The 22,794-nt window shown below is 53.2% G+C and overlaps 1 protein-coding gene across 3 annotated transcripts; it reads left to right on the forward strand.

The window, feature by feature from the left end:
• Positions 1 to 3,331: 3,331 nt before the first annotated feature.
• Positions 3,332 to 22,435, forward strand: AMOTL2 (angiomotin like 2). Of its 3 annotated transcripts, none has more exons than XM_003419990.4 (10): positions 3,332 to 3,471; positions 5,772 to 6,560; positions 9,416 to 9,731; positions 10,896 to 11,040; positions 11,391 to 11,483; positions 16,388 to 16,683; positions 17,736 to 18,043; positions 18,836 to 19,053; positions 19,695 to 19,874; positions 20,641 to 22,435. In XM_003419990.4, exons 2-10 carry the CDS (start codon positions 5,833 to 5,835, stop codon positions 20,697 to 20,699), a joined length of 2,343 nt encoding a protein of 780 aa, XP_003420038.1. In that variant the 5' UTR covers positions 3,332 to 3,471; positions 5,772 to 5,832; the 3' UTR covers positions 20,700 to 22,435. The 3 variants fall into 3 exon arrangements, with proteins under 3 accessions (XP_003420038.1, XP_010597809.1, XP_010597808.1); XM_010599507.3 differs by lacking the exon at positions 3,332 to 3,471 and adding an exon at positions 3,703 to 4,114; XM_010599506.3 differs by lacking the exon at positions 3,332 to 3,471 and adding an exon at positions 5,514 to 5,672.
• The last annotated feature ends 359 nt before the right edge of the window (positions 22,436 to 22,794 follow it).

Genomic DNA, 22,794 nt, shown 5'->3' on the forward strand with positions numbered 1-22,794 from the left:
CAGACCCAGTCAGCCACACTGTCATCTGGGAAGAATCTTTACCTGTTGGGGGGAATGTTAGAAAGAGGGGGACAAGGTGTATCTGAGAGAGACAGTGCTTGGAGGGAAGTTCTGGCTCACCAGGTATTAGACACGGGGGCAGTGGCAAGCCTCTCTTCCTCTGCTATGAGCAAAGATTTCTATACTAGTGCCCACCTGTGCATGCCTGCCTCCAGCACATCTGAGCTATGGTCACCTTCTCACCAAACGGCCCTGCAGAGCCAGGTGTGGCTGCCAGCTCAGGAAAGCTTAATCCACTGGGGTCTCTGCCCTGCCTGGGGAGGCCCTGCTCTCCATCCCTCTTGCAGAGAGGAGGAGAAAGAAGAAGAAAAAAACTGAGTGTAAATTTCCCATGCAGGTTTCAGAAACCCTACTTCCCCTCTGGAAACCTTGGTGATGCAGTGGTTAAGTCCTTCAGCTGCTAACCAAATGAGCTGGAATTGACTTGATGGCAACTGGTTTGGTTTTTTTTTGGTTTATTCCCTGTCTGTTGCTCTGGTCGCCAGGCCCTCCCCATGCCTCCTGGGCCCAGGGACACAGAGGTGAGCAGTTACAGGGGCCCGCTCATTGCCCGCAGTAGGCTTGGCCACTCTAAGACATACCTCCTTACTCTAGCTGCCTTGAGCTGGCACCTTTCTGCAACCATCTCAAGAATGTTTGTGAGGTATTGTGTCAGGTGACTCTACAAATGCCCCTGAAACATTGTATCATGTGGCTTTTCCCCAAATTTTGCAACCTCAGGATTCACATGCTCACACATACTGACTCTCACATCTCCACCAAGTGTTTCCAAGAAGAACACTGTCCACGCTCAGGGTAAGGCAGCCTGGGACCTCTTCTCTCTTCCTTTTCATTTTTGTATCTAGTTGGGACGGTGGCACATTGGCCAGAGCTTCTCTCTGTGAGGAAGTTCTCATGTGGTCCAATGTCCCTCAGCTTGGCACGTATGGCTCGTGTTCTCATTCATCTCAAATCCAATCCCTATTCGAAATGCAATATTTGGTTTCCAACTAAACCACGTGCACTCACACACACACACTTTTTGCGAGAGCTTTATTTAAAAAAAAATCAATAATATCTCTAGCTAATAAATAGCTTTCCAAGGTTGCAAAGTTTTCTTGTCTCCGGCCCCCTCCAGAGGCTCTGGGACTCGCAAACTCCATGCTCCGGGGAGGGAAGGTGGTGGGGAGAGCAGCCAAGGATGAAAGTCAGTGCTGACCATCCTGATGGACAGAGGACAGTCCCCCAGGTGGATGTGTTGAGTTGCCCCAGGTGGGCAGGTCTGTGGGGACAGGAGGGGAAGGAGGGGGTGGGGAGGTGTGTCGGAAAAGGTTTGCAAAGAAGGTAAGGGATTACCATAGTCACAGATGGGTCAGCATAAGCATATGGCAGGCTAGGAGGAGGAAGAGCCCTGGGGTAGATGAAGGGATTCCCCATGGAGGAACTCAGACATAGGGGGGCCCTGGTTGGCAGCGGTGAGGGATGAGGTGAAGAAGAGGCAAAACAGGGAGGAGGCAAGTGGAGAAAGGGAGTGCTCCCAGAGCCTGCCCTGTCCATCTAGGGAGCCCTGACTCTGGGGGTCACGGAAGAGTTTTGAGAAGGAGAAACTGGGTAGGCCTGGTTACCTGGCTTCATCGTTTACTCTGTTACCGTGAGCAAGCTACTTAACCGTTCTGAGGCTTGGTTTCCACATTTATAACACTGGGATGATAACAGAACTCCCTCAGAGGGTGTCCGTGAGATCTGAACGGAGCTGCTGCGGGAAAAGCAGGTGGTGGCTCACTGCGGCGGGTGACTCAGTTAGTTACAAAAAACCCTGCGCGGTCGAGTCAATTCCGACTCAGCGACCCTATAGGACAGAGTAGAACTGCCCCATAGGGTTTCCAAGGAGTGGCTGCTAGATCCGAATTGCCAGCCTTTTGGTTAGCAGCCATGCACTTAGGCGCTACCAGGGCCCCAATTCAGTCGGTTCCAAAAAAACTCATTGTAGTCGCTTCAATTCCGACTCATAGCGACCCAATAGAACAGAGTAGGCCTGCCCCATAGGGTTTCCAAGGAGCAGCTGGTGGATTCCAACTGCCGACCTTTTGGGTTGCAATTCAGCTGATTGCCAAGAACAAACAAACAAACCCCAAACCCACTGCCTTGGAGTTGATTCTGACTCACAGCGACGGGGTAGAACTGCCCCACAGAGTTTTCAAGGAGCGACTGGTGGATTCGAACTGCCGACATTTTGGTTACCTGCCAAGCTCTTAACCACCAGGCCAGCAGAGCTCCACTCAGTTGGTTACCAAAACAAACAAACAAAATCCATTGTTTCCGACTTGATTCCGACTCATACTGACCCTACAGGACCAAGTAGAACGGCCCCATAGGGTTTCCAAGGAGCTGCTGGTGGATTCGAACTGCCGGTCTTTTGGTTACCAACCAAACACTTAACCACTGCACCACCAGGGCCCCATTCAGTTCGTTAAAATCAAAACCCATTGCCGTCGATTCCAACTCATAGCGACCCTATAGGACAGAGAAGTATAGCCTCATAGTTTTCAAGGAGCGCACGGTGGAGTTGAACTGCTGACCTTTTGGTTAGCAGCCATAGCACCTAACTACTATGCCACCAGGGTTTCCAATTCAGTTGGTTAGGTGGGTCAAATTAACCACAAGATTTTTCAACCCAGACTGACATTTCCTGTGGATCCAAAAAATACGGGTCCTAAAAGAGCTGTTGAAGGTGTCTGTAAACAATAAAAGTGCAATTCAAAGGTTGCCGCTGGGCGTGAAAGCAGTGGGGGTTAGGGACCAGGCTCAGTCGCAGAAAGCAAAGTCATTTCTTCGCCTGGGGTATGGTCCAGGCCAGGCCGATCTAGGCCTCCCTGCTGCTTCACACGCACAAGCTGCGCTGTCGTCCCCTCCTGCAGCAATGCCGGGAGGCGGGAGTCCCTCCGTATTGTTCTGCCAAAGGATTTAGGGGTGAAGGAATGAGAAGAAGGGGAGAACGGGGGCGGTACGGGGTCCAGAACTGGGAGAAAAATCGGCCCCAGCAGCTTCGACGGAAAAGGGCAGCCACGAGGCCCCTGGGCTGCCCAGGCGGGGAGCTCAGCTGCCGCCGGACGCCCGGCCCGCAGGACCGCCTCCCCGGAGGAAGGCGGGGGCCGAGAGGAGCGAACGGGAGGAGGCGAAGGGCGGAGGAGGGCGGCGGGCTGCGAGGTTATTTGTGGTTCTCTTTGATCCCGAGGGGGAACCTGAAACGCTCACATTCCTGGCATAGCAGCCGCCTCCGGCGCGGGCCGACCCTGGGGCTGCGCGTTGAGGCCAGAGCAGCCAGAGCGTCGGCGCCACTGCTGGGTGCACACCTCCGCCGCCGAGCTGAGTCGAGCAGAGCCAGGCCGGGCCGTCGGTTGCGACTGCGCGGGGCACCCACGGGCCTCAAGGGTAAGGAAGGCCGCTTGGCGCTCCGGGGAGCGCGCAAGGCCAGCAAAGACGCGACCCAGCCGAAGGCCGAGCCTTGGCGCAACCCGGCCTTTTCCGGGAGCCGGAGCCCCGCCGATTGAGCGTCCTCAAGGCGCAGTGCGCACTTTCGAGGCGCCGGCAAAGCCGGGAAAGGGCCTTTCCGCCCAGGTGACAACGCGCCTTGCGCCCGGGTATCTCGAATTGCGCCGGTCCCCTGCGCTTGGGGAGGGTGCAGCCTCTAGGGAGATCAGGGTCGGTGTTTTGGGTCTCCGTTCGGGCATCGTGGCGCGGAACAGGGCTGGAGTCGCCGCTTCGAGTTCAAGTTGCAGGGCCTTGGGGGTTGGTTTGGTTAGGTAGGGGGGTTACAGGTGTCTTTGCCCCCAGCTAGCCCAAGAATTCGTCTTTGTCTTCCTTGGAAAATCCTCTCTGGAGCCACTAACCGGCTCTCACGTAGAAAGAATGCAGCCTGCAGTCCAGCCCGGTGACGTCAGCGCTAGAGTATTCGGAAAACAAAGAGGGCTCGGAAGGGGGAGAGGCGAACCCCGGACGCTTAAAGACCTCTTCAGGCCTTGAGCTGCGCTCGCCCGCTTCCTCCTGGCGCACCGGTGGCCACCGAGTGCTTATGGTCAGTTGGGAATAGGGGTAGGGCGAGCGTGAGCCCAGGCTAAGGCCAGAGATGCGTTCCTGCTTAGAAAAGGGGTGGCTGGGTGGGTGAGTTTAGAGAGCAGGGAGCGCTAGCGCAGCAGAGGCTGGGGTTGGGGGCGCAGATTTTAGTAAGGGCTCAGCCCTTTGGTATGGGAAAGGATGTGCAGCCGGCGGCCTGACAGGCGTAAACTCAAGGATGAGAAGCCCCAGGAGTGTGCTCTGCTCTCTAGCATAGTGTTGGGGGCCTGGAATCCGTCGGGAGGAGGATTCTGCCGCCCCCCCACCCCCACCCCCCGCCTTCCTCAGCCGGAGACAGCCCAGACAGTGATTAACTTAGGAAATGCCCTAAAGATGATGAAACTCCAGGGCAAATTGGCCTGTTTGCTCTTTTCGTCGCTGAAAACCCCGGGGTCTTGCATCTCTACTCGGGGGGCGGGGGGGGACACGGAATGGGTACCAGAAAGGTTGAGGACGGGGTGCCCTCCTGCCTCACCCCCCCGCCCGGGGCTGGTGGAGTCCTGGGGAGGAGAGAGTGGACTGGGAATGGCTGTTCTGTCCACATGCCAAGACCAAACTGAGGAAGGGCCCTGGGGCTAGCTTTGTGCCAGAGGAGGGCTGCATTCCTCCTGCTCCCCGCCCCCCCAAGACCTGTGGAGGTGTGGGTTTTGTTTGGTTTTGCCTGAATTCTGGTTTGAAGGTTTGTGTTGGAGGAGGCTGTGGAAAGGAGGCCGGGCAGGTGGGCAGCCTTCCAGGGCATGAGCCAGTGAGATGCCCAGTCTTAGAAGGGAACAACACCTTCTTTGGATACTCCTCTCCCTGCACTTTGGGCTCACAACCCCCGGGGTCCCTGCAACCCAAGGCCTCCCAATTTCCCCCTTCGCTCCTCCAGTTGGCTCAAGTAGGTGTTACTGATGTTACAAAAGATGCTGAGTGCCCATCTCCTGTATGCCTAGAGGGCCCGCAGGGGCTTTTCCAAATAGCAAGGTTGGGGGAAAGCGGGGAGAGGTGATCATAGGGCTGAAGGCATCATGCCCCTCCTTTCATTTTCCTGGAGTACCCACGCAGTTACTGTCGGCACACAGAGACTATGTGGCTAACCCACTCACCTTGATGGGTAGGATCTTTTTGCCTCAACTCACACATTGTCCTACTGCACCCTCCCGTCTTTCATCCCTTATCCACCACTTTAGATGCATTTTCTTCTTCCTGTGTACTAGCAGAGTGACTGCCAAGGTCATCCCATGACAGGGAGCCCTGAGTTCATTCTGTCAACAGCCCTTGATTAAACAGAGCCCAGGGTCTGCCCTCCAGGGAGCTCGCTGGTTCAGGGGAAAGCAAGGGAGGTGGGTAGTAGGCTCAGGGGGTAAAGGGTAGTGGGTTGGCTGTGCCGAAGCCAGGGCTCAGACATGCTTCCTTTGGGGTAGATCTGGCTAGATCTGAGCTGGTCCCCATGGGCCTGCCCTTGAATCACTCATCTGCAGGGGCTGTGATTGCTGATTGATGACCTTCTGGGCTGCTGTTGTCTTCCTCTAGTTGTAGTAAGTCTTTGTGAATATTATTATGGTTGGACCAGGCTGTAATGGAAAGTCCTCCCCTTGCCCACGTGCTCCCACTCATTGTTCTCTCTCTCCTCTCAGGTGCTCTGGGCCCAGGTGCTGCTGGCCATTCTCCAGGCAGGTGTGTGCAAGCCAAGGAAGAATGAGGACGCTAGAAGACTCCTCGGGGACAGTCCTGCACCGCCTCATCCAGGAGCAGCTGCGCTATGGCAACCTGACCGAGACACGCACACTGCTGGCCATCCAGCAGCAGGCCCTGCGGGGTGGGGCTGGAGGCACAGGGAGCCCCCAAGCCTCCCTGGAGATCCTGGCACCTGAGGACAGTCAGGTGCTGCAGCAGGCCACGCGGCAAGAGCCCCAGGGCCAGGAGCACCAGGGTAGCGAGGCCCATCTGGCAGAGAATACCCTGTACCGGCTGTGCCCACAGCCCAGCAAGGGCGAGGAGCTGCCCACCTATGAGGAAGCCAAAGCCCACTCACAGTACTATGCGGCCCAACAGGTGGGACCCCGGCCACACATTGGGGACCGGGAGCCACGCAGGGCCACAGGAGGCGGTCAGCAGCAGGACGAGGCCCTTCGGGAGCTGAGGCACGGGCATGTACGCTCCCTGAGTGAGCGGCTCATGCAGCTGTCCCTGGAGAGGAATGGCGCCCGGGCCCCTACCCACATGAGCTCCTCCCACAGCTTCCCGCAGCTGGCCCGCAGCCAGCAGGGCCTCCCATCCAGGGTCCCCCCTGCTGAGGGCCCGGAGAGCCGCGGACCCCCACCTCAATACCCACATGTTGTGCTAGCTCATGAGACCATCACAGCTGTCCCTGACCCGCGGCATCGCACCCGTGGCAACCCACACTTCCAGCATGCTGAAGTCAGGTAACTGCCCCCTATTATGGTCTTTTAGCGCCAACTCTTGGCTGTCTTCCTGTGTGGCTCTCCCAGGGCATAGAGCCTCAGGATCACACCTTGTGTCAGGGCTGGCAAGATCCCATTCCACCCCCACCAGCCCTAGAGGCTGCCAGATCTAACCCCCTCCTTCTGCAGATCCAGGAGCTGATGCCTGGAGGACAGAGCGACTCAGCCAAGGTCACACGACAGGTTAAGAAGCCTGGGCACAGCAAGTTAATGGCATCCCTTGCCTTACTTCAGAGAGGCACCATTGTCTGCTTAGCTTGGTATGCATAGCATTCAAGTAACTAGGGCTCCCAAAGGACATGGATTACAGCAGGGGGTTAAGGGTTAGATTTCAGAGAGAACTTCCTAAGGATGAGGGTTGGGAATCATTGCCAAACCGTTTCCAAGTTAAGCAGTAGGGCCTCCTTCCCTGGAGGTTTTTAAGAAAATGGTAGACAGCTTGTTTTCTGTGATTATTGGAAGGCATTCCTAACTGGAGACAGGAAGGACCAAATGGCTTCCTTAGAGACCTCTCCCCATTCTATACCAGGGCAGCAGCTGCCTTGTTTCTCCACCATTTCCTTTCACCATTTCTCATGCCTCATGTGCCTGGAGCCCATTATAGGAGAGATTCTGGGTCCAAGTGAGCCCCCTTTTTTGTGGAGGCTGCTGAGCCGAGAGGGGACTCAAAGTTTGAGTGTGGAGGGGAGCTGTTGGAGGATATTGATTTGCTTTACTTTTAGAAAAAGTCCCTCTGGTTGCATGTGGAGAATGGATTGTAAGGGGCAAGAATGGAAGCAGAGAAACCAGGGGAGAGGCAGGAAGCTCAGATAGTTTGCAAATATGTGGATCCCTAGAAATGAGGCTGCGCCCAGGCTTCTCACCTGGCCCAGGTACCTTCTTCAGAGGTGCTGACACAGTGCCTGTCATGCTGGAGCAACCCCCACAGGCGTCCAGGAATCCCCACCAGAAGGGCCTGATTTGTAGACTCCCTTCCTCTTGTGGCCCAAGGTCAAAGTCTCTTCATGCCTGCCGAGTCGTCGTTTAGTCACCCACTTTCCCACCGCTGGGCCTTTCCTTGCTCTCGAGAAATGAGTGATGCAATGGTGTTGGAATGGAGGAACCAGAGGTTGGAGCCTCATGGTTTTCCTCCACCCTCCACCCCCCAGACTCCCCACCTTATCTCCCTTCTCAGGGCTCTGTCAGGAAGGGTTTCGGAAGCTGAGCTGTGGTTTCTTCTTTTGGATCAGCCTTATTGAACCCTGTCAGGAAAAGATAATGTCGTGGAAAGGAAGTAGACTGTTTTCAGGAGGACAAAGAGAAGGGAAAGCAAGTGTGAAGGGAAAGGAGACTCTATTCTTTCTTGAGCTAAGTCATCCCCAAAGAATGCCAGCTGTGTCTGCCTGGTCCTGTGCAGGGGGAGCAAGTTCTTGAGGCACCCCCAAGAATGGCCACATTTAGCAGTGAAGGAAGAGTTTGGACATTCCAGTGGGGACCCTCTGTCTAGCCCTCACTGGAGGCCCAGCTTTAGGTAGTAAGAGAAATACATCTGCTTAGCCTCTCCTTTTGGCTGGTCAGATGAGGAGTATTTGTTGGGAGCTGGAGGCAGGGCCTTCTCTTCTTTTAGCCTAGAACCCTAAGAGGAGCAGGGAAGCCATGGGCTGTGGAGATGGGAGGGGTAGGGTGGCCATGATGGCTGAGGTGATGGACTCAGAAATGGAATTAAATTTTCATGAAGTTTCCGGATCCTGGGAATTCTTTATGAAGCTGGGACAGTTTGTTCTTTTACAGTTGGAGATGCTAGGCCTCAGAAAGACACTCTGACTCCCCATACTTCTTGCCCTTTCCTCCTTTCTATGACACCGGGCCTTGAGGGTGATAATTACACCAGCTCTAGAAGCCAGTAGAACATTGTCCTCTGAACTCAGGTTATTGCAGTATCCAGAGGCTGCCCCTACTCCAAGACGGTCCAGTGCTTGGGTCACATTTATTTTTAAAACTGAGAGTAAACTGAGGTCAGCACTAGGAGAGGTGGAGGTGGGGCCGCCATGATTTGAGTGCCTGTTCTGTGCCCAACCCTCTGCCAGGCCTTATGTAGCCCTTGCATGCACCTATGGGGCTGCAGACTTAACCCTCGTGATTTACAGAGGAATGCTGACCCTGTGGGGCCGAGGCACCTGCCCAAGCTTAAGCAGCTGGAGCCAGGATTTGAATTCATATTTGTCAGACTCTAGAGCTCAGACTGTTACTCCAGCATCTGGCTTGCCGTGCTAACCTTAACCAGAGTCTTCTAAAAATGTATCTGAGTGGGTGGCAGAACCCAAAATAGGAGGGAGAAAACTTGAGCATGCTATACTGACAAGCACAGTGTAAGGACTAAAACTGGTAGCTTGTGACAGACATGGGGTAACTACTGGGACCCAGCCATCGAGTAGTCCAGGGGCCTGGAAGGCTAGGGACTCAGAAACGACTGATATGGCTTCCAGACCCAAAAAGAGCCTCTTATCCAATGAGAGGGTCGAGTGTGCATTTTTTAAGATCCTTTATTCAGCACTGGTTGCTTAGGAAGCCCAGAACTGTGCAGGCCAAAGGCCTTGGCCTCAGTGACACTGGGCATGAAACAAGCATCTTGGCATTAATGCCCTCCAGCCCTGCCCCTGGCCTTTGAAGATCTTGGGTAGATTCCATTTGGAAAAGGTCTTCCCCACTGCTTGCTACCTAGCACTGTGGGGAGACTGAGTCTGCTTGTCTTCCCAGCCTGCCAACTCGGGGGCCCTCTGGGCTAGAAGCCATGAGCATCTGTGCAGCCTCTGAGCACCGTCTCTTCTGTTTCCCAGGATCCTGCAGGCCCAGGTGCCCCCTGTATTCCTCCAACAGCAGCAGCACCAGCAGCAGTACCAGTACATGCAGCAGCCCCAAGAGCACCCCCTGCCCCCACACCCAGCTGCTCTTGGCCATGGACCCCTGAGTTCCCTCAGTCCACCTGGAATGGAGGGGCCAGCAAGTGCCCAGGGCTCCTCGGCCACCTCGGGCAGTGCCCACCTGGTCCAGATGGAGGCTGTGCTGAGGGAGAATGCCAGGCTACAGAGAGACAATGAGAGGCTGCAGAGGGAGCTGGGGAACTTGGCGGAGAAGTCTGGCTGCATTGAGAAGGTACACCCTGCTGGGGCCTCAGCGGGGCAGGGGGCAGGAAGGAGCCCCAAGGGGCTGACTGGGGAGTGGGTAGTACAAGGGCAGACAGAGGAGCCTGAAAACTTGTGTCTGGCTGAGCTTTTACATGTCCCTCTGCCCTCGCTGCCTGCCCCCCTTCCCCTCGTGTACCCTCCGGACAGCTGAGGAGCAGCCGGGAGGCCAGCAGAGCAGGCCTGGAGCATGAGCAGTTGCTGGCCAGTGGTGGTTAGAAAGAGCCCATTCACCAGCTCCCTGCACACTCGCACCCTTGCCCTGCACACACCCCCTCCCGCAGACACCTCCCCACAGAGGGCCCTTTGTGTCCCCCACACAACAGCAAGCCTGTTCCAGCACAGCCCTGGCCAAAAAGAAGAAAACCCCTCCTCTTGGGAAGGAAAAAAAAAAAACGAGTGACTTGTTGAAATTGCAGAGCCAGCTAGGAGCACGTGTGGAACCTGCTGGCAGCCAAGTGGGAGGGACAGCCAGGGCCAGGCTGGCCCCTGGGGTGGATGGCAATGGCTGAAGGAGCAAATACTCCAGGCAGAGGTGGGCTTAGGATGGGGTCTGGTGACCCCCGCTTTAGTGAAGGTTCGTTGTTGTCAGGTGCTGTCAAGTAGATTCTGACTCATAGCAACCCTGTGTACAACAGAACGAAACACTGCCTGGTCCACTGAAGGTTTACTGGCTATATATCAAGGTTCAGCCTTAGCAGGTAGTCTTTGGCCTTCGTCTGGCTCTCTAGTAGTATCCAAAATGGATCAGATCCTCCAGAACATGGCTGGAGTCTTTTTGTGCCCACTCCTGCACACTGTGGTCCAGTTTCTCAGTAGAGGCTGGACAGAAGTTTAAAATGCTCTTTTCTGGATGCTGAGCACAGGAAAGCTGTATTTAGTCATCGTGGAGGCCCTGAGTCTAGTGAGCATTTGGTGCTTATGGCCCTTGCTTGCTGGTCCCAGCAATGTAGTTTAACTCAGGAGGCTACAAGCCCTCTATAGACCTGGACTTGCTGCTCCTGCTTTCTATACTCCCATCTGCCCCTGTTTCTGATGGAGACTGGCAGGTCAGCCTGAGCTGCTGGGGAGGGCCTCGGTTGCTGCATACCCCCCAGGGAGCTCTCCTTTCAGCTCTGCTGTCTGCCTCTTGCAGCTGGAAAGCGAAATCCAGCGGCTCTCTGAGGCCCACGAGAGCCTGACAAGAGCCTCCTCCAAGCGTGAGGCACTGGAGAAGACCATGCGGAACAAGATGGACAGTGAGATGAGGAGGCTGCAGGACTTCAACCGGGATCTTAGAGGTAAGAGCCGTAAGCCAAATGGCAGGAGGGGTGTCTGTGGAGGGCTTGGTCCCTCTGTTCCCAGGGAAAATTCAGAATCTCTGTCCTCTGCAAAAATAAGTGCAAACTGTCTCAAAAGGGGCCAGACAGACTCCTTGTGTTTTGGACCTTGGAACCCCTCTTGGAGCTCCTGCTGATATGGTCCAGATGGTGGCCCTTGACGGACAATGCTCCCTCCTCACTCAGCCCCCAGCTGAGCCCCAGTGCTTCCCTCTGAGCCCAGCCCCAGCTTAGAGGGTATAGCCCCACAGACAGGACCCCAGGCAGGTAGCTTCCCTGATACTAAAACATCTTCTTTTCATTGAGAACAGAGAGATTGGAATCTGCAAACCGCCGCCTGGCAAGCAAGACACAGGAAGCCCAGGCAGGCAGTCAGGACATGGTGGCCAAGCTGCTTGCTCAGAGTGAGTACAGGTCCCACTCAGAAGCCTGGTGGGTATGTGGGTGGGGACACCACAGCGGCCCCTCTGGATAGGGAAGATTGTCCCTCCATCTTGCCAAAGCAGTGCTTTTAAGCACAGGTTTACTGAATGCTTACTATGTGCCCTGCACTGGACTGAACTGGACTGGGAGAAGATGTTGGCTCCTAGAGAAGAATAAGATCTACTTCTGTGTTGATTGGGGAGATCAAGTGATACAAGAGGGGCAGCAGAGGAGCAGTGATTTGCTGAGCTGTGTGGTGCTGGCCATCAGTGTACCTGGTTGGAATCAGTATAACTGAAAAGCAGAGGTGGAGTGGGCAAGATAAAGAATAGGCTTGGAGACAGGTGAGGTGAAGGAAAAGATGAGTCTAAGTTTCCCAGGGAGTTATAAGGAACAGAAAGTTTGGGGGACCCAACAGAAATGTGAGAAGCTGGAGAGCGTAGTAGAACTGGGGCCATAGCAAGGTGACCAAGTGGGGGTGTCTGTAGACAACCGAACATAGGTTCCTGGAGCTTAACCATGTAGTCCAGTCTGAAGAAGCGGCTTGGGAGGTGTTTCCCTCAAGAGGGTGGTCAAAGCCTCTCTGACGAGTGGATGAGTTCATTGACTAGTCCATTCATTCATTCATTTGTTCATTTAGCAGAATTGTGTTAAGCACCTGGCATGTATTGAACAAAAGGTGGGACCAGGCCCAGAAAGCCGCCATGGCAGGGAGATCAAGGAAGAGAGAATGACTGAAAAAGAGGCAGGGTTCTCCAGACACAGGCCCCTAGAGGCTGGTGGTTAGGAAGCTCCCAGTGGCCTGAGAGAGAGGCTCTATAGGAATTGCAGGGGTGGAGGGCAGGCCACAAGAGGTGAAGAAGAAGCTCAATGGCTTGAGTAGAACTGCGGCGAGAAAGCCAAAGAGGGCAGGAGAACTTTAACAATCAGAAGAGAAAGAGAAGCAGTTGGTTATTACTACTTGTGCTGCGGTGATATTTGAGGTATCTACAGTAAAGTAGAATTGGGGTGGTCAGTATCTGGGTGAGAAAGGAGGATGTCAAGGAAACCTGCTGTTAGGGGAATGGATAGTGAGGGTGTCCAGAATTGGAGAAGCAACTTGGGGACTGAACTCTGCCTGGGGCACTACCTTCCTCCTTCAAGGAAGGCTCAGGGCCCCGACAGGGCCTACTCTGAATCGGGGGCTCCAAGCCCAGGGCAGGGAAGGGGGCACACAGCACAGATTGAAGGAGCTGATTTGGGGAGCCCTGGTTGCTCAATGGTTAAGGACTGGGCTGCTAACAAAAAGGTTGGCAGTTGGAACCCACCCAGTCGGAGGGTGAAAGACCTGGCGATCAGCTCCAGTAAAGATTACAGCCTAGGAAACACTATGGGTCAGTTCTCCTCTGTCACATGGGGTCTTTAAGTCACAATAGACTCAGCAGAACCCAGCAACGATGACACAGTAGGAGGTAGGCTAGGCTGTACTGGGTGGGTTCAGTGAGGTGGCCATGGTTTAGGGTCTTCAGGAGAGTGTTCTGTGGAGGAGGGCCGACTTTTGGGCCCTGGGTCTGTGAAGAAAGGAAGGAATGGGGCGGGTTTCTGGGAGCCTGCCCAGGAGAGGAGAGGAGAGGGGGAGGCGGGCTGGAGGCGTTTCCGCTCCCTGGGGAGCGAGCGCCAGGCTGTTCTTGGCTCCTGGCTGGGGCCTTAATCTCGCAGCCGCGGGTGACCTGGATGCCTGGCATTCCAGAGCCTGGGCTGTTCGCTGTTCCGTTCTGGCCACCCCCTCCCTGTCCCCGTCCCCGCCGCTCCCTCTGCAACCTTTGGCCCCTAGCTTTAGGGGGAAGGACAGTGATCACAAAGGGAGACAAACACAGCAGTGGGGAACCATACTTTCTGAAGGTACAAGGTCCTGAAAGTCTAATTTGCTCTGTAAACTTTCACCTAATGCACAATAAAAAAAATAATAAAACTTTTATTTTAAACCATGGGGGAGAAAAAGAAAGGTCCTAAAACAAGCCAGCAGCCTGCTGTTCCCTCCACCTCTTCCTGCCTTCTAGCCCACCCATAGTCCCCTCTCCCACTCTCTGGCCTTCCTCTCCTACTCCAGCCTGGGAGTTGGTTTTTTTTTTTTTTTTTTGCTGAGGACCTTGCCTCTCAAGATCCAGAGGTCCATGGTTTTACCAGGGAATGACCCAGAGCCTCCCAGCCCCAGCCGAGGCCTCAGAGGACACACTGTGGTTGTGGAAGGTGGCAGGAAGCTGCTGGAAGCAGAATACTGGCTCCACAGGCCCCTCTGCCCCAACAAGGGCTGAGGAAACCCAAGCCCCTCTTACTTCCTCCTTTATAGACATCTCAAAGGGCTGCCAGGAAATCGCAAGATTCTCAGGGAAGATGATTCCAGTGGACCTCACTTTTTTCTGGGGGTCAGTCAGCACTGGCACCAAAGTGTGGCCATTATCACCAATGCCATCTTGGCAAGCCATAGGGCCCCAGCGCTGCCCCCTCTGGGGACCTGCCTTGAGTTCTGCTCTGGCTCTGCTAGCTCTCTCCCTATGGGCACGTTTCTTCTTCCCTGAGCTTCAGGGCCACTGGCTCTGAGATGGGACAGCAGTAATCCCTCCCCTTCCTGCCTTGCAGAGGCTGGGATGAGATAGAGGCTATGAGCAGACTGTAACCTGTCGTGTTCTGTGAGCCACACAGGAGGGGGGGATCATCATCTCTGAGTCCAAACTCTGAGTCCAGCTCCATTTCAGTATTATTGGGCTTCCCACCTTTTCTCTCCATGCCAAAGAATGAAGCTTGCCTGGGTCTAGCCTTTAAAAATCCAGAGTGATCTGGGTTGCCTGAGTCCTCCCTCTCCTGCCCCTGGACCCTGAGTAAATGATCCTCCCTTATGCATCCCAGAGTCCCAAGCCTTCTCTTCTCTCCCAGAACTTGGAGACTTAGAGACGTACTGTCCTGTAAGTAGTCACTTAGCCACTTGTGGCCCAAAGATTAAAATTCTAGTTCCTCAGTCATTCACGCTAGCCGCACATCAAGGGCTCAGAGATGGCATGTGCCTCGTGGTAACTGCGTTAGAAGGCATCGTATAGAGCATTTCTGTTATAGCAGAAAATCCCACTGGATAGCACTGCTCTAAAGACAGTTCCTTTGGGTTCATCAGACAGGCCCTGCGGCCCTGTCCCCCTCCAGCTCTGCAGCAGGGTGGACAGCTGACACATTCGTCAGTGGGGGTCAAGAAAGCAGCCTGGAACTCCCAAGGGACAGGCGTAAGCCTAGAGCATCAGCTGGAGGACTTGGTAGTCTGGCTTGGGCCTTGTTTGTCCCAGCTGTATGGAGAAGGTCTCTGAGCAGAGTGCCCTGGGCAATCAACAAGATGATTTAAAGGTCAGTTGAGCTGAAACCTGAGACACAGTCAGACAAATCTTCGAACTGTAGCCCTTTTCACCGGACTGCCTAGGTTGTGTTTCTTCATCACCACCTGCCAGGTTGGCCGCATCTCAGTTAGCACAGCTATAACTGAAATACCACAAGTGGGTGGCTTTAGCAAAGAGGATTTTATTCTCTTAAAGTTTTGGAGGCTAGAAGTTGGAATTCAGGGTGCCAGCTCTGGGGGAAGACTTTCTTTCTTTGTCGGCTCTGGTGTTATAGCTCACCTCACTTCCTTCTAAGTCCTCACCAGAATTGACCTTGATGTCCGTAATTCCATCAACAGCCTCTTTAAGACAATCTAGACTTTTACTGTTAGGCACTTTAAAACTCTCCCAACCTCTACCCATTACTCAATTCCAAAACAATTTCCACCTTGCAGGTCTCTGTTAGAGCATCACCCAACTCTCCGGTGCCAAATTCTGTCTTAGTTGCCTAGTGCTGCTATAACAGAAATACCTCAAGTAGATGGGTTTAACAAACAGAAATGTATTCTCTCACAGTTCAGGAGGCTAGAAGTCTGAATTCAGGGTGCCAGCTCCAAGGGAAGGCTTTTTCTCTCTGTTGGCTCTGGGGGAAAGCCCTGGTCATCAGTCTTCCCCTGGGTCTTCTCAGCGCAGGGACCCCAGATCCAAAGGATGTGCTTCCTCCCAGCTTTTCTTTCTTGGTGGTGTGAGGTCCCTGTTAAAGCTACCCACTTGTGGTATTTCTGTTCTAGCAGCACTGGGTAACTAAGAAGGAAATGTGGCACTAAATGGGGGAGGCCGGGGCCTGCAGAATGAGCCCTGGAGTCAATTTCAAGAGACTTATAGATGTGAGGACCTCACACCACAGCCAGCAGCAGCCTGGACCTTTGGAGCCAGGCAGCCTGGGTTCCCACCTTGGCGTCACCGTTCACCTCCTGCTTCCTCCTCTATAAGGTGGGGGTCACAAATCCTACCTTGAGGGGCTGTTACTAGAGGACTTAAGGAAATAAGATGTGTAAATGTCTGGCTCATGGTTCAGCAGATGATGGTTGTCTTCTCCTTCCTTCATTCTCCCACTTAAACAATGACCATGTCAGTCTGTCTCACCTTCCATTTTCTCATCTGTAAATGAGCATCACAGTTCCTACCTGGAGAGTCTCTAGTGTTATCATGAGGCTCAAAGGAAATTATGAACATGTTTTTGAAATGGTGAGACCTGGCAAAAGTGGGTGGTGTTTGGGGCTGTCCCATGGCAAGTCCCCACCCCAGTAGAGAGCCAGAGTAGCTCCGTTCTTACAGCAAGGGCCCTGGTCAGGCTCTGCCATTTACTTGTGACTTAATGTGAGCCTTGATCTCCTCATCTGTAAAATGAGGTTACCTAACTCCTAGGATGAGATGCAATCGTGCAGTCATGCCTGGCACATGGTGGGCACTCAGTGGGGCCAGCCAGGTGGTTACTGTAACTATTATTGCTTGGAGGATGACCAGCCTGCTCTTTCTTCCTGCAGGTTATGAGCAGCAGCAAGAGCAGGAGAAGCTGGAGCGGGAGATGGCACTGCTGCGTGGGGCCACTGAGGACCAGCGGCGTCGCGCCGAGCTGCTGGAGCAGGCCCTGAGCAGTGCACAGGGCCGGGCGGCACGAGCCGAGGAGGAACTGCGCAAGAAGCAGGCCTACGTGGAGAAGGTGGAACGGCTGCAGCAGGCACTCGGGCAACTGCAAGCTGCCTGCGAGAAGCGTGAACTGCTGGAGCTGCGTCTGCGGACGCGTCTGGAGCAGGAACTCAAGGCTCTGCGTGCGCAGCAGGTGAGCCAGGAAGACCTGTAGAGGTGGCAGAGCTAGGAGCAGCGTCTAAGGATGCCAGTTCTCATCGTCTTCTCGGGCTCGAGAATTGGAAGCCAATTCTAAGGCCCCTGGAAGCCCCTCCTCAGATCCAGGCCGTGGCTCCCTTGGAAAGCAAGAGTGATTTCTGTTTCACCCTTTCTGCAGGCCCTCTCCCACCCACCAGTCTTAGTAGAGACTCTGCCCCTTGGCTTGTGTCTAGCCTCGGGGAACTCAGCCAGAAGCAGGGATGGAGTCCTTGGTCTCTAGAGAAAATAGATCAGAAATAATGATGCCAGGTTGAAATTCAATGGAACCTTAATCTAGAAGCCTAGCCAGCTCTTATATGCCTCCCCAAGATCAGGAGGGAAGATGGTCGCCGTGATCCTAAATCTTTATCCTTACTTGGGACTTCTGAGTAAACAACTCTTGCTGTTTGCAAACCAGATAGAGTTCTGTCTCCACTCCCTTCCCATACAGGTAGGATAGCAGTCTCCTGGTTTGCCTGGTACTTTCCCAACTTAGAGGATAATTATAAGGTCACCTATGCAAAGGTCCTTGGATGGTACAAACGGTTTGCACTCAACCTAAAGGTTGGAGGTTCAAACCCACCCAGAGGTACCACGGAAGAAAGGCCTAGAGGACTGCTTCTGTAAAGATTACAGCCAAGCACACCCTATGGAAGAGTTCTACTCTGTAACACATGGAGCCATCATGAGTTGAGATCAGTGTGACAGCAGTGGGTTTAGGTTTTGTTTTTGTTTGTTTGTTTTTGAGGGGGTGGGTTTTTTGGGTTTTTTTAATGCAAAGGCAGACCTGAGTGTTCCTTTACCTTTAGCCAGAGGATTCAGGGCAGGGTGTGGGGAGTGGAAACCCCTTGTCATTCCCTCTGTCTCTGGGTGCAAGCCAGGTGAGGGGGAGTGAGTGCCATCACTGAACAAATGCATGTATAAGTGAGAGCCCTCACATGTGTGTGAGGACCAGGGGTCACCACAGCCCAGCCTCCACCCTTGACCACAGTGCTCCTTGCTCTGCAGAGACAGGCTGGCACCGTCAGCAGTAGCAGTGGCAGTGGTGGGACTGCAGAGCTCAGTGCCCTGAGGCTGTCAGAGCAACTGCGGGAGAAGGAGGAGCAGATCCTGGCCCTGGAGGCTGATATGACCAAGTGGGAGCAGAAGTACCTGGAGGAACGGGCCATGAGGCAGTTTGCCATGGATGCAGCTGCCACAGCTGCTGCCCAGCGCGACACCACCCTCATCCGACACTCCCCCCAGCCCTCGCCCAGCAGCAGCTTCAACGAGGGCCTGCTTGCTGGCAGCCACAGGCACCAGGAGATGGAGAGCAGGTTCGGCATTACAGACCAGGCCGGGCTGCCTAGGTGGGGAGGAGGGCATGGCTACGTTCAGTCCCTGTCCTTAGTCCCTGATAAATAGACCCCTCTCCCTAAAAGGTCAACATTCCCTCCTGCGTCTGAGCAGACCGGTGTTTGGCACTCCAGAGCAAATGTACACATGCTGTTTCCTGTAACACCAGCCAAGTCCTTGTTCAGCCCAGGAAACTGGGTGTTAAGGTGTTGGATGACATTCAAGTCTCTGGGCTCCTACCTGCCTACCCCTTCCCCATGTAAATCAGAAAGACTTTCCTACTGAGTCCACACTGTGCCATCCCAGAAGGGATATGGATGACATTCCTGACTTGGGAGCAGTTAGTATTTTCTCTCCAAAAACAAAAATCTGGGTCCTTATGTGACTTCCATTTGATCTACTCTAATTCAAAAGCACACACACATGAACTGAGCTCATTCGATGGTCAGACAGCTCTGGGGCTTTGCTCTCTAGGACCAGGGCTGTGCCATTGCCATTATCAAATGAGTTTATAAGCCAGCCCTTGATGAAATGTCTTTGCTGGTATAAAAGGGCCCCAGCGCCCCATGCTCTGTGGTTGTCAGCCTGGGCTCTGAGAGCACGCAGTGCCAGAGTTGTGATGACATTTCTGAAGGCCTGCTCCTGGCCTTGCTGCAAGGGCAAGAGGTCCAGCCTGGATGTAAGGACAGCTTTCTCTTCAACTCTCCTTGAGGAGGGTGGAAGCTGCTGGGCCTTACCTGCTTGCTGGAGTCTGATGAAGTCTCATCCCTCAGATTAAAGGTGCTTCATGCCCAGATCCTGGAGAAGGACGCTGTGATCAAGGTTCTTCAGCAACGCTCCAGGAAAGACCCTGGCAAGGCCCCCCAGGGCTCCCTGCGGCCAGCTAAGTCTGTGCCATCCATCTTCGCAGCTGCAGCGACAGGAACCCAGGGCTGGCAAGGGCTGTCCTCTAGTGAGCGGCAGGTGGATGCCCCTGCCCGCCTGGCTGCAGGTAAGAGGAGGCTGGTGGGTACTGTAGCTGGGCAGTTGCTCTCAGACCTGAACACAAATTACCACACCTTTCTTCCCAGAACTGAGGCTCATGGAAGCCAGGGCTTCCTGACCCCTCTTCTAGGCGAACCAGCTTATACTCTGGCTTCAGTGACCATATAGCCCACAACTGTCCAGCATATGCGAAGAGGGGACCTGTAGGCGCCACCCCATTTTCATAAATTTCATCACCTTCTGGCCTAGCCACATAATCTAAGCCAAAACAGAGATTCCTGTGCAGATGCGCCTTCTAGACAAACCCCTACTGATCCTTCTTCTAAAAGCAAATGCCACGGAAATTCTAGAAACACTGCTGGTTTTAGTATTTAATTTACAAAGAAGGGTTCCTCTACTCAAAACATTTGGAAACCAATCTAATGAGAGTTATTTGCATTTGAAAACATGTATAAGTGATTGGTCTTTAATCAAAGTGCTTGCAAATCAAGAATGACCCACACCACATTGTGTCCTTTAATCAAAGTGCTTGCAAATCAAGAATGACACATTGTGTCCCCAATACGTACAGTACACTCAGAGTGTTCTTCATTGGAGCCTTGTCTTGTGGGGATCAGTAACCATCAACCTTCTATTCTGCCTCTACAGCAGACAGGGCCGCTGCAGAGGAGCCAGGGGCCACAGCCCCCCTCCCTGCGCATGCCAAACACGGGAGCAAAGATGGGAGCACCCAGACTGACAGCCCACCAGACAGCACCTCTGCCTGTCTGGCACTGGAGCCAGACAGCCTTTTGGGGTGCATCAGTGGCCAGAGGACAGCCTCACTGGGTAAGTGTCACACCCTGGCTGGGGGGACTGTGAGATGTGAACCGGGACACCAAGGTCCTTTCTTCCCAGACCCCTCCTGCTCATGGCTTCACATTTCATAGGGAGCCCTGTATGGCTGAGGGGAGAGTAAGGTATCTGCCTACCTCAATATGCATGTGAAGGCCAGTTGAATGTATGAATGGAGGAATTGAGGACCCTGGTTAGAGACAGATCCAAAGTTCAGAAATAAAGCTACCAGATGGGAAGACTTTATCTCCTCTTTCGTAGTCTTCCTTACATATAGCATTTAATTGCCAACCTAAATATCTAAAATAATAGAGCTTGGCTAGTTAATCCTGATGGTGTACTCAAGTTAGAAGACTTTGTTTAAAAAGAGTCTGGGAAGAAGAAATTTGAGAAGATGCCTTTTATTTTTTTGCTCCCCTTTTCACATTAGCCTTTGCATATTTGCCTGTGCCTCAGGAGCTCAGAAAACCACAGGCATGAAAAGAATTCTGCAGCCTCCCTCCCTCAGGGCTCTCCATCGCTCCCTCTAGTCTAAAGTTATAAACAAATGAGTCTTCCACATTGGAGGTTGGTAGTCTAGGCTGTGGGGCAGCAGAATATATTACTTGGTTGGCCAAGTTAGGGGGACCTGGGGACCTGGGCAGCTGAGGCAGGAAAAATTGGTGAGTTTAAAGGACCTATCTTAAAAAGGTACCAGGATTTTTACAAAAGCAGCTGGTGACACTGGCTGGCATGTGCCTGTGTTCTTGTCTCTCCTCAGACTCTGTAGCTACATCCAGAGTCCAGGACTTGTCGGACATGGTGGAGATACTGATCTGAAAGAGGTTGCGCCTTGGGGACTCTGAACCATTTCCTGTCCTCCTCAGCATCTGTCACTCTCGGCCATTCTGGCGGCTCCTCCAACCACTTCCCCACTTTCCCCAACCAGGCACTCATTTCCATCAACCGTCTGGTCCCATGAGCTCAGGAAGGAGTGCCATGGGGGAGGGGAGCTATGAGTACCAGCATCCCAGAAGACCCTGCTTCTTAGCCCCACATTCCTCCCGTGCCCTTGGAGAATGAGGATTCAGCTTTCGCCTGCTGCCCAAGGCTTGTTGCTGGGGAGCAACTGGAAGCCCAGAACGGAGTGGAGCCCTCTCTGATCCCCCAGTTGGCCCTCGGGTGGGAAGGGAAGGGGTATGTTGGTTTGGAGGACTGAGTTCCAAGGCAGGCTGCCCATGGACAACAGGTGGGCTACTCTGATAATCAAGTCAGCCATGATGTTTCCCTCTGGCTAAGTGTGATCCCAGCCAACTTCATCTGCTCCTCAGCTCCTCACTGCCTCCTTGGGATCACCGAATCTTGAATCTTTTGGGAACGGTTGAGGGCGTTATTCCTGCAGAAGCTACAGCCTCACTCCCTCACTTGGTGTGGGTTAGGGGCCTTTTAAATGGACTGGGAGATGCTGTGCAGTTTATATATAATCCCTTTCTTGTGGAACAGAAGATGGAAGCATGCTGATTCAGATCTGGTGCCCTTGGGCTGTGTTCCCCTGTCCTTGCTGCCACAACCCCTGTAACTTCTGACTGGCCTCCCCAGTTATTTCTCCTCAAATTCTTGGCCATGGATTTTGATGCTGGTTGACTCATGGGATACTGGCTATCTTTTCCTCCATCTTGAGCCCTGCATTAAATGTCCATGGGATCTCCATTGCCAGCCTCTTAAAATGGCTCCACAGCTCCTGTCCCTGAGACATCCTGTTGGTTTGCTTATGAACCTTGAGCCAGAAGAAATGAGCCATCACACATGGACATCTGCCATGCCCACGTGTGGGCTTGGGTGACCCTCCCCAACACCAGTGCTCTCTGAGAAAACTGGAGAAGTAGCCTTGTTCTCTTAAGTGTCTCTGTTCCCACCTGGAGGGCTTGGGAGAGGGAGCGATGCTGTTGAAAACTAATTGAGCTACAAGATATGACTCAAATAGTCGTCAGAGAATGGGGCCCCCATCACAAAATGGCACCCATGAGGCTGGGTCCTCAAGCTACCCTTGAGCCCTGAAGCAGGGCCAGAAACATTGGACTTAGTGTGAAGCGCCCCACTTGGCAGCCTGCCAGCAGCAGCGGACTTTGACTTTTGGTCTTAAAAAGTCCCCCAATTTAGCCCCAGAAGCAATTGGTGGGTTTTAGCAGTTTGTCTTGACTGTTTTTAGTTCTTCTTGAATCTCTGTTTTTTGTTTTTCCTTTACTGTTTTTAGGTTCTGTATGTGTTGTTTTATTCTCATGGTTCCTCAAGTTTCCTTTTTAAACATTTGCATTTGCTGGACAATTGCATATTTTTTAAAATCCCTACCCTCTTAAAGCTGAACAGTACATTTGGTTCATGTGCATTGTTTACAAAGCAAAAAAAGAGAAAAAAAGGCAAAAAAATATTGTGAAAGGAAAAAAAACACAACAACTTAATATATTTTGGATTAATATTTGGTATTTCTTTTTAAAGTATTTTTTTGTGCTGTGAACGTTTTCTGCCAAAGACCATGACGTGTATGTTTAAGTTATCATAAATATTTAAAATGTAAACTTGGCTGTTTTGTTATGCCACCCTGTACCAGGATTGCTGCCGCATTCCATTGGGTATAACAGTATTTTAATAAAAAAATAATAATTGAAAGTGGTGTCTCTGCATGGGTAAGAGACTTGTCACTGAGAGGTAGGGAGGAAAAGGGAAGGGAATGAGGACCTGGGGGCCACCCACATCATCGTCTCTGACCACTCTCAGCACTGAACTGTCCCTTCATTCCTCGCCCTGTCTCCTGTGCTCCTTGGCTCTAGAACAGCAGCCAGCTCAGAGTCACTGCCGCTGCTCGTACATGAGGAATGAAGGGTGCTGGCTTCCATGTCTGACTGTGGGCCACCTGCAGGCAAGGCTGGCTGATCCT

This window comes from Loxodonta africana, chromosome 26, assembly GCF_030014295.1.
Source record: "Loxodonta africana isolate mLoxAfr1 chromosome 26, mLoxAfr1.hap2, whole genome shotgun sequence".
In the NCBI taxonomy this organism is placed as follows: Eukaryota; Metazoa; Chordata; class Mammalia; order Proboscidea; family Elephantidae; genus Loxodonta; species Loxodonta africana.

Excerpts from the sequence above, each read along its gene's own strand:
- AMOTL2 (XM_003419990.4), top strand. The coding sequence starts at position 5,833 with ATGAGGACGCTAGAAGACTCCTCGGGGACAGTCCTGCACCGCCTCATC. Across the intron at positions 6,561-9,415 it reads TTCCAGCATGCTGAAGTCAG|GATCCTGCAGGCCCAGGTGC; the intron begins GTAACTGCCCCC and ends TCTGTTTCCCAG. Across the intron at positions 16,684-17,735 it reads AGGCTCTGCGTGCGCAGCAG|AGACAGGCTGGCACCGTCAG; the intron begins GTGAGCCAGGAA and ends CTTGCTCTGCAG.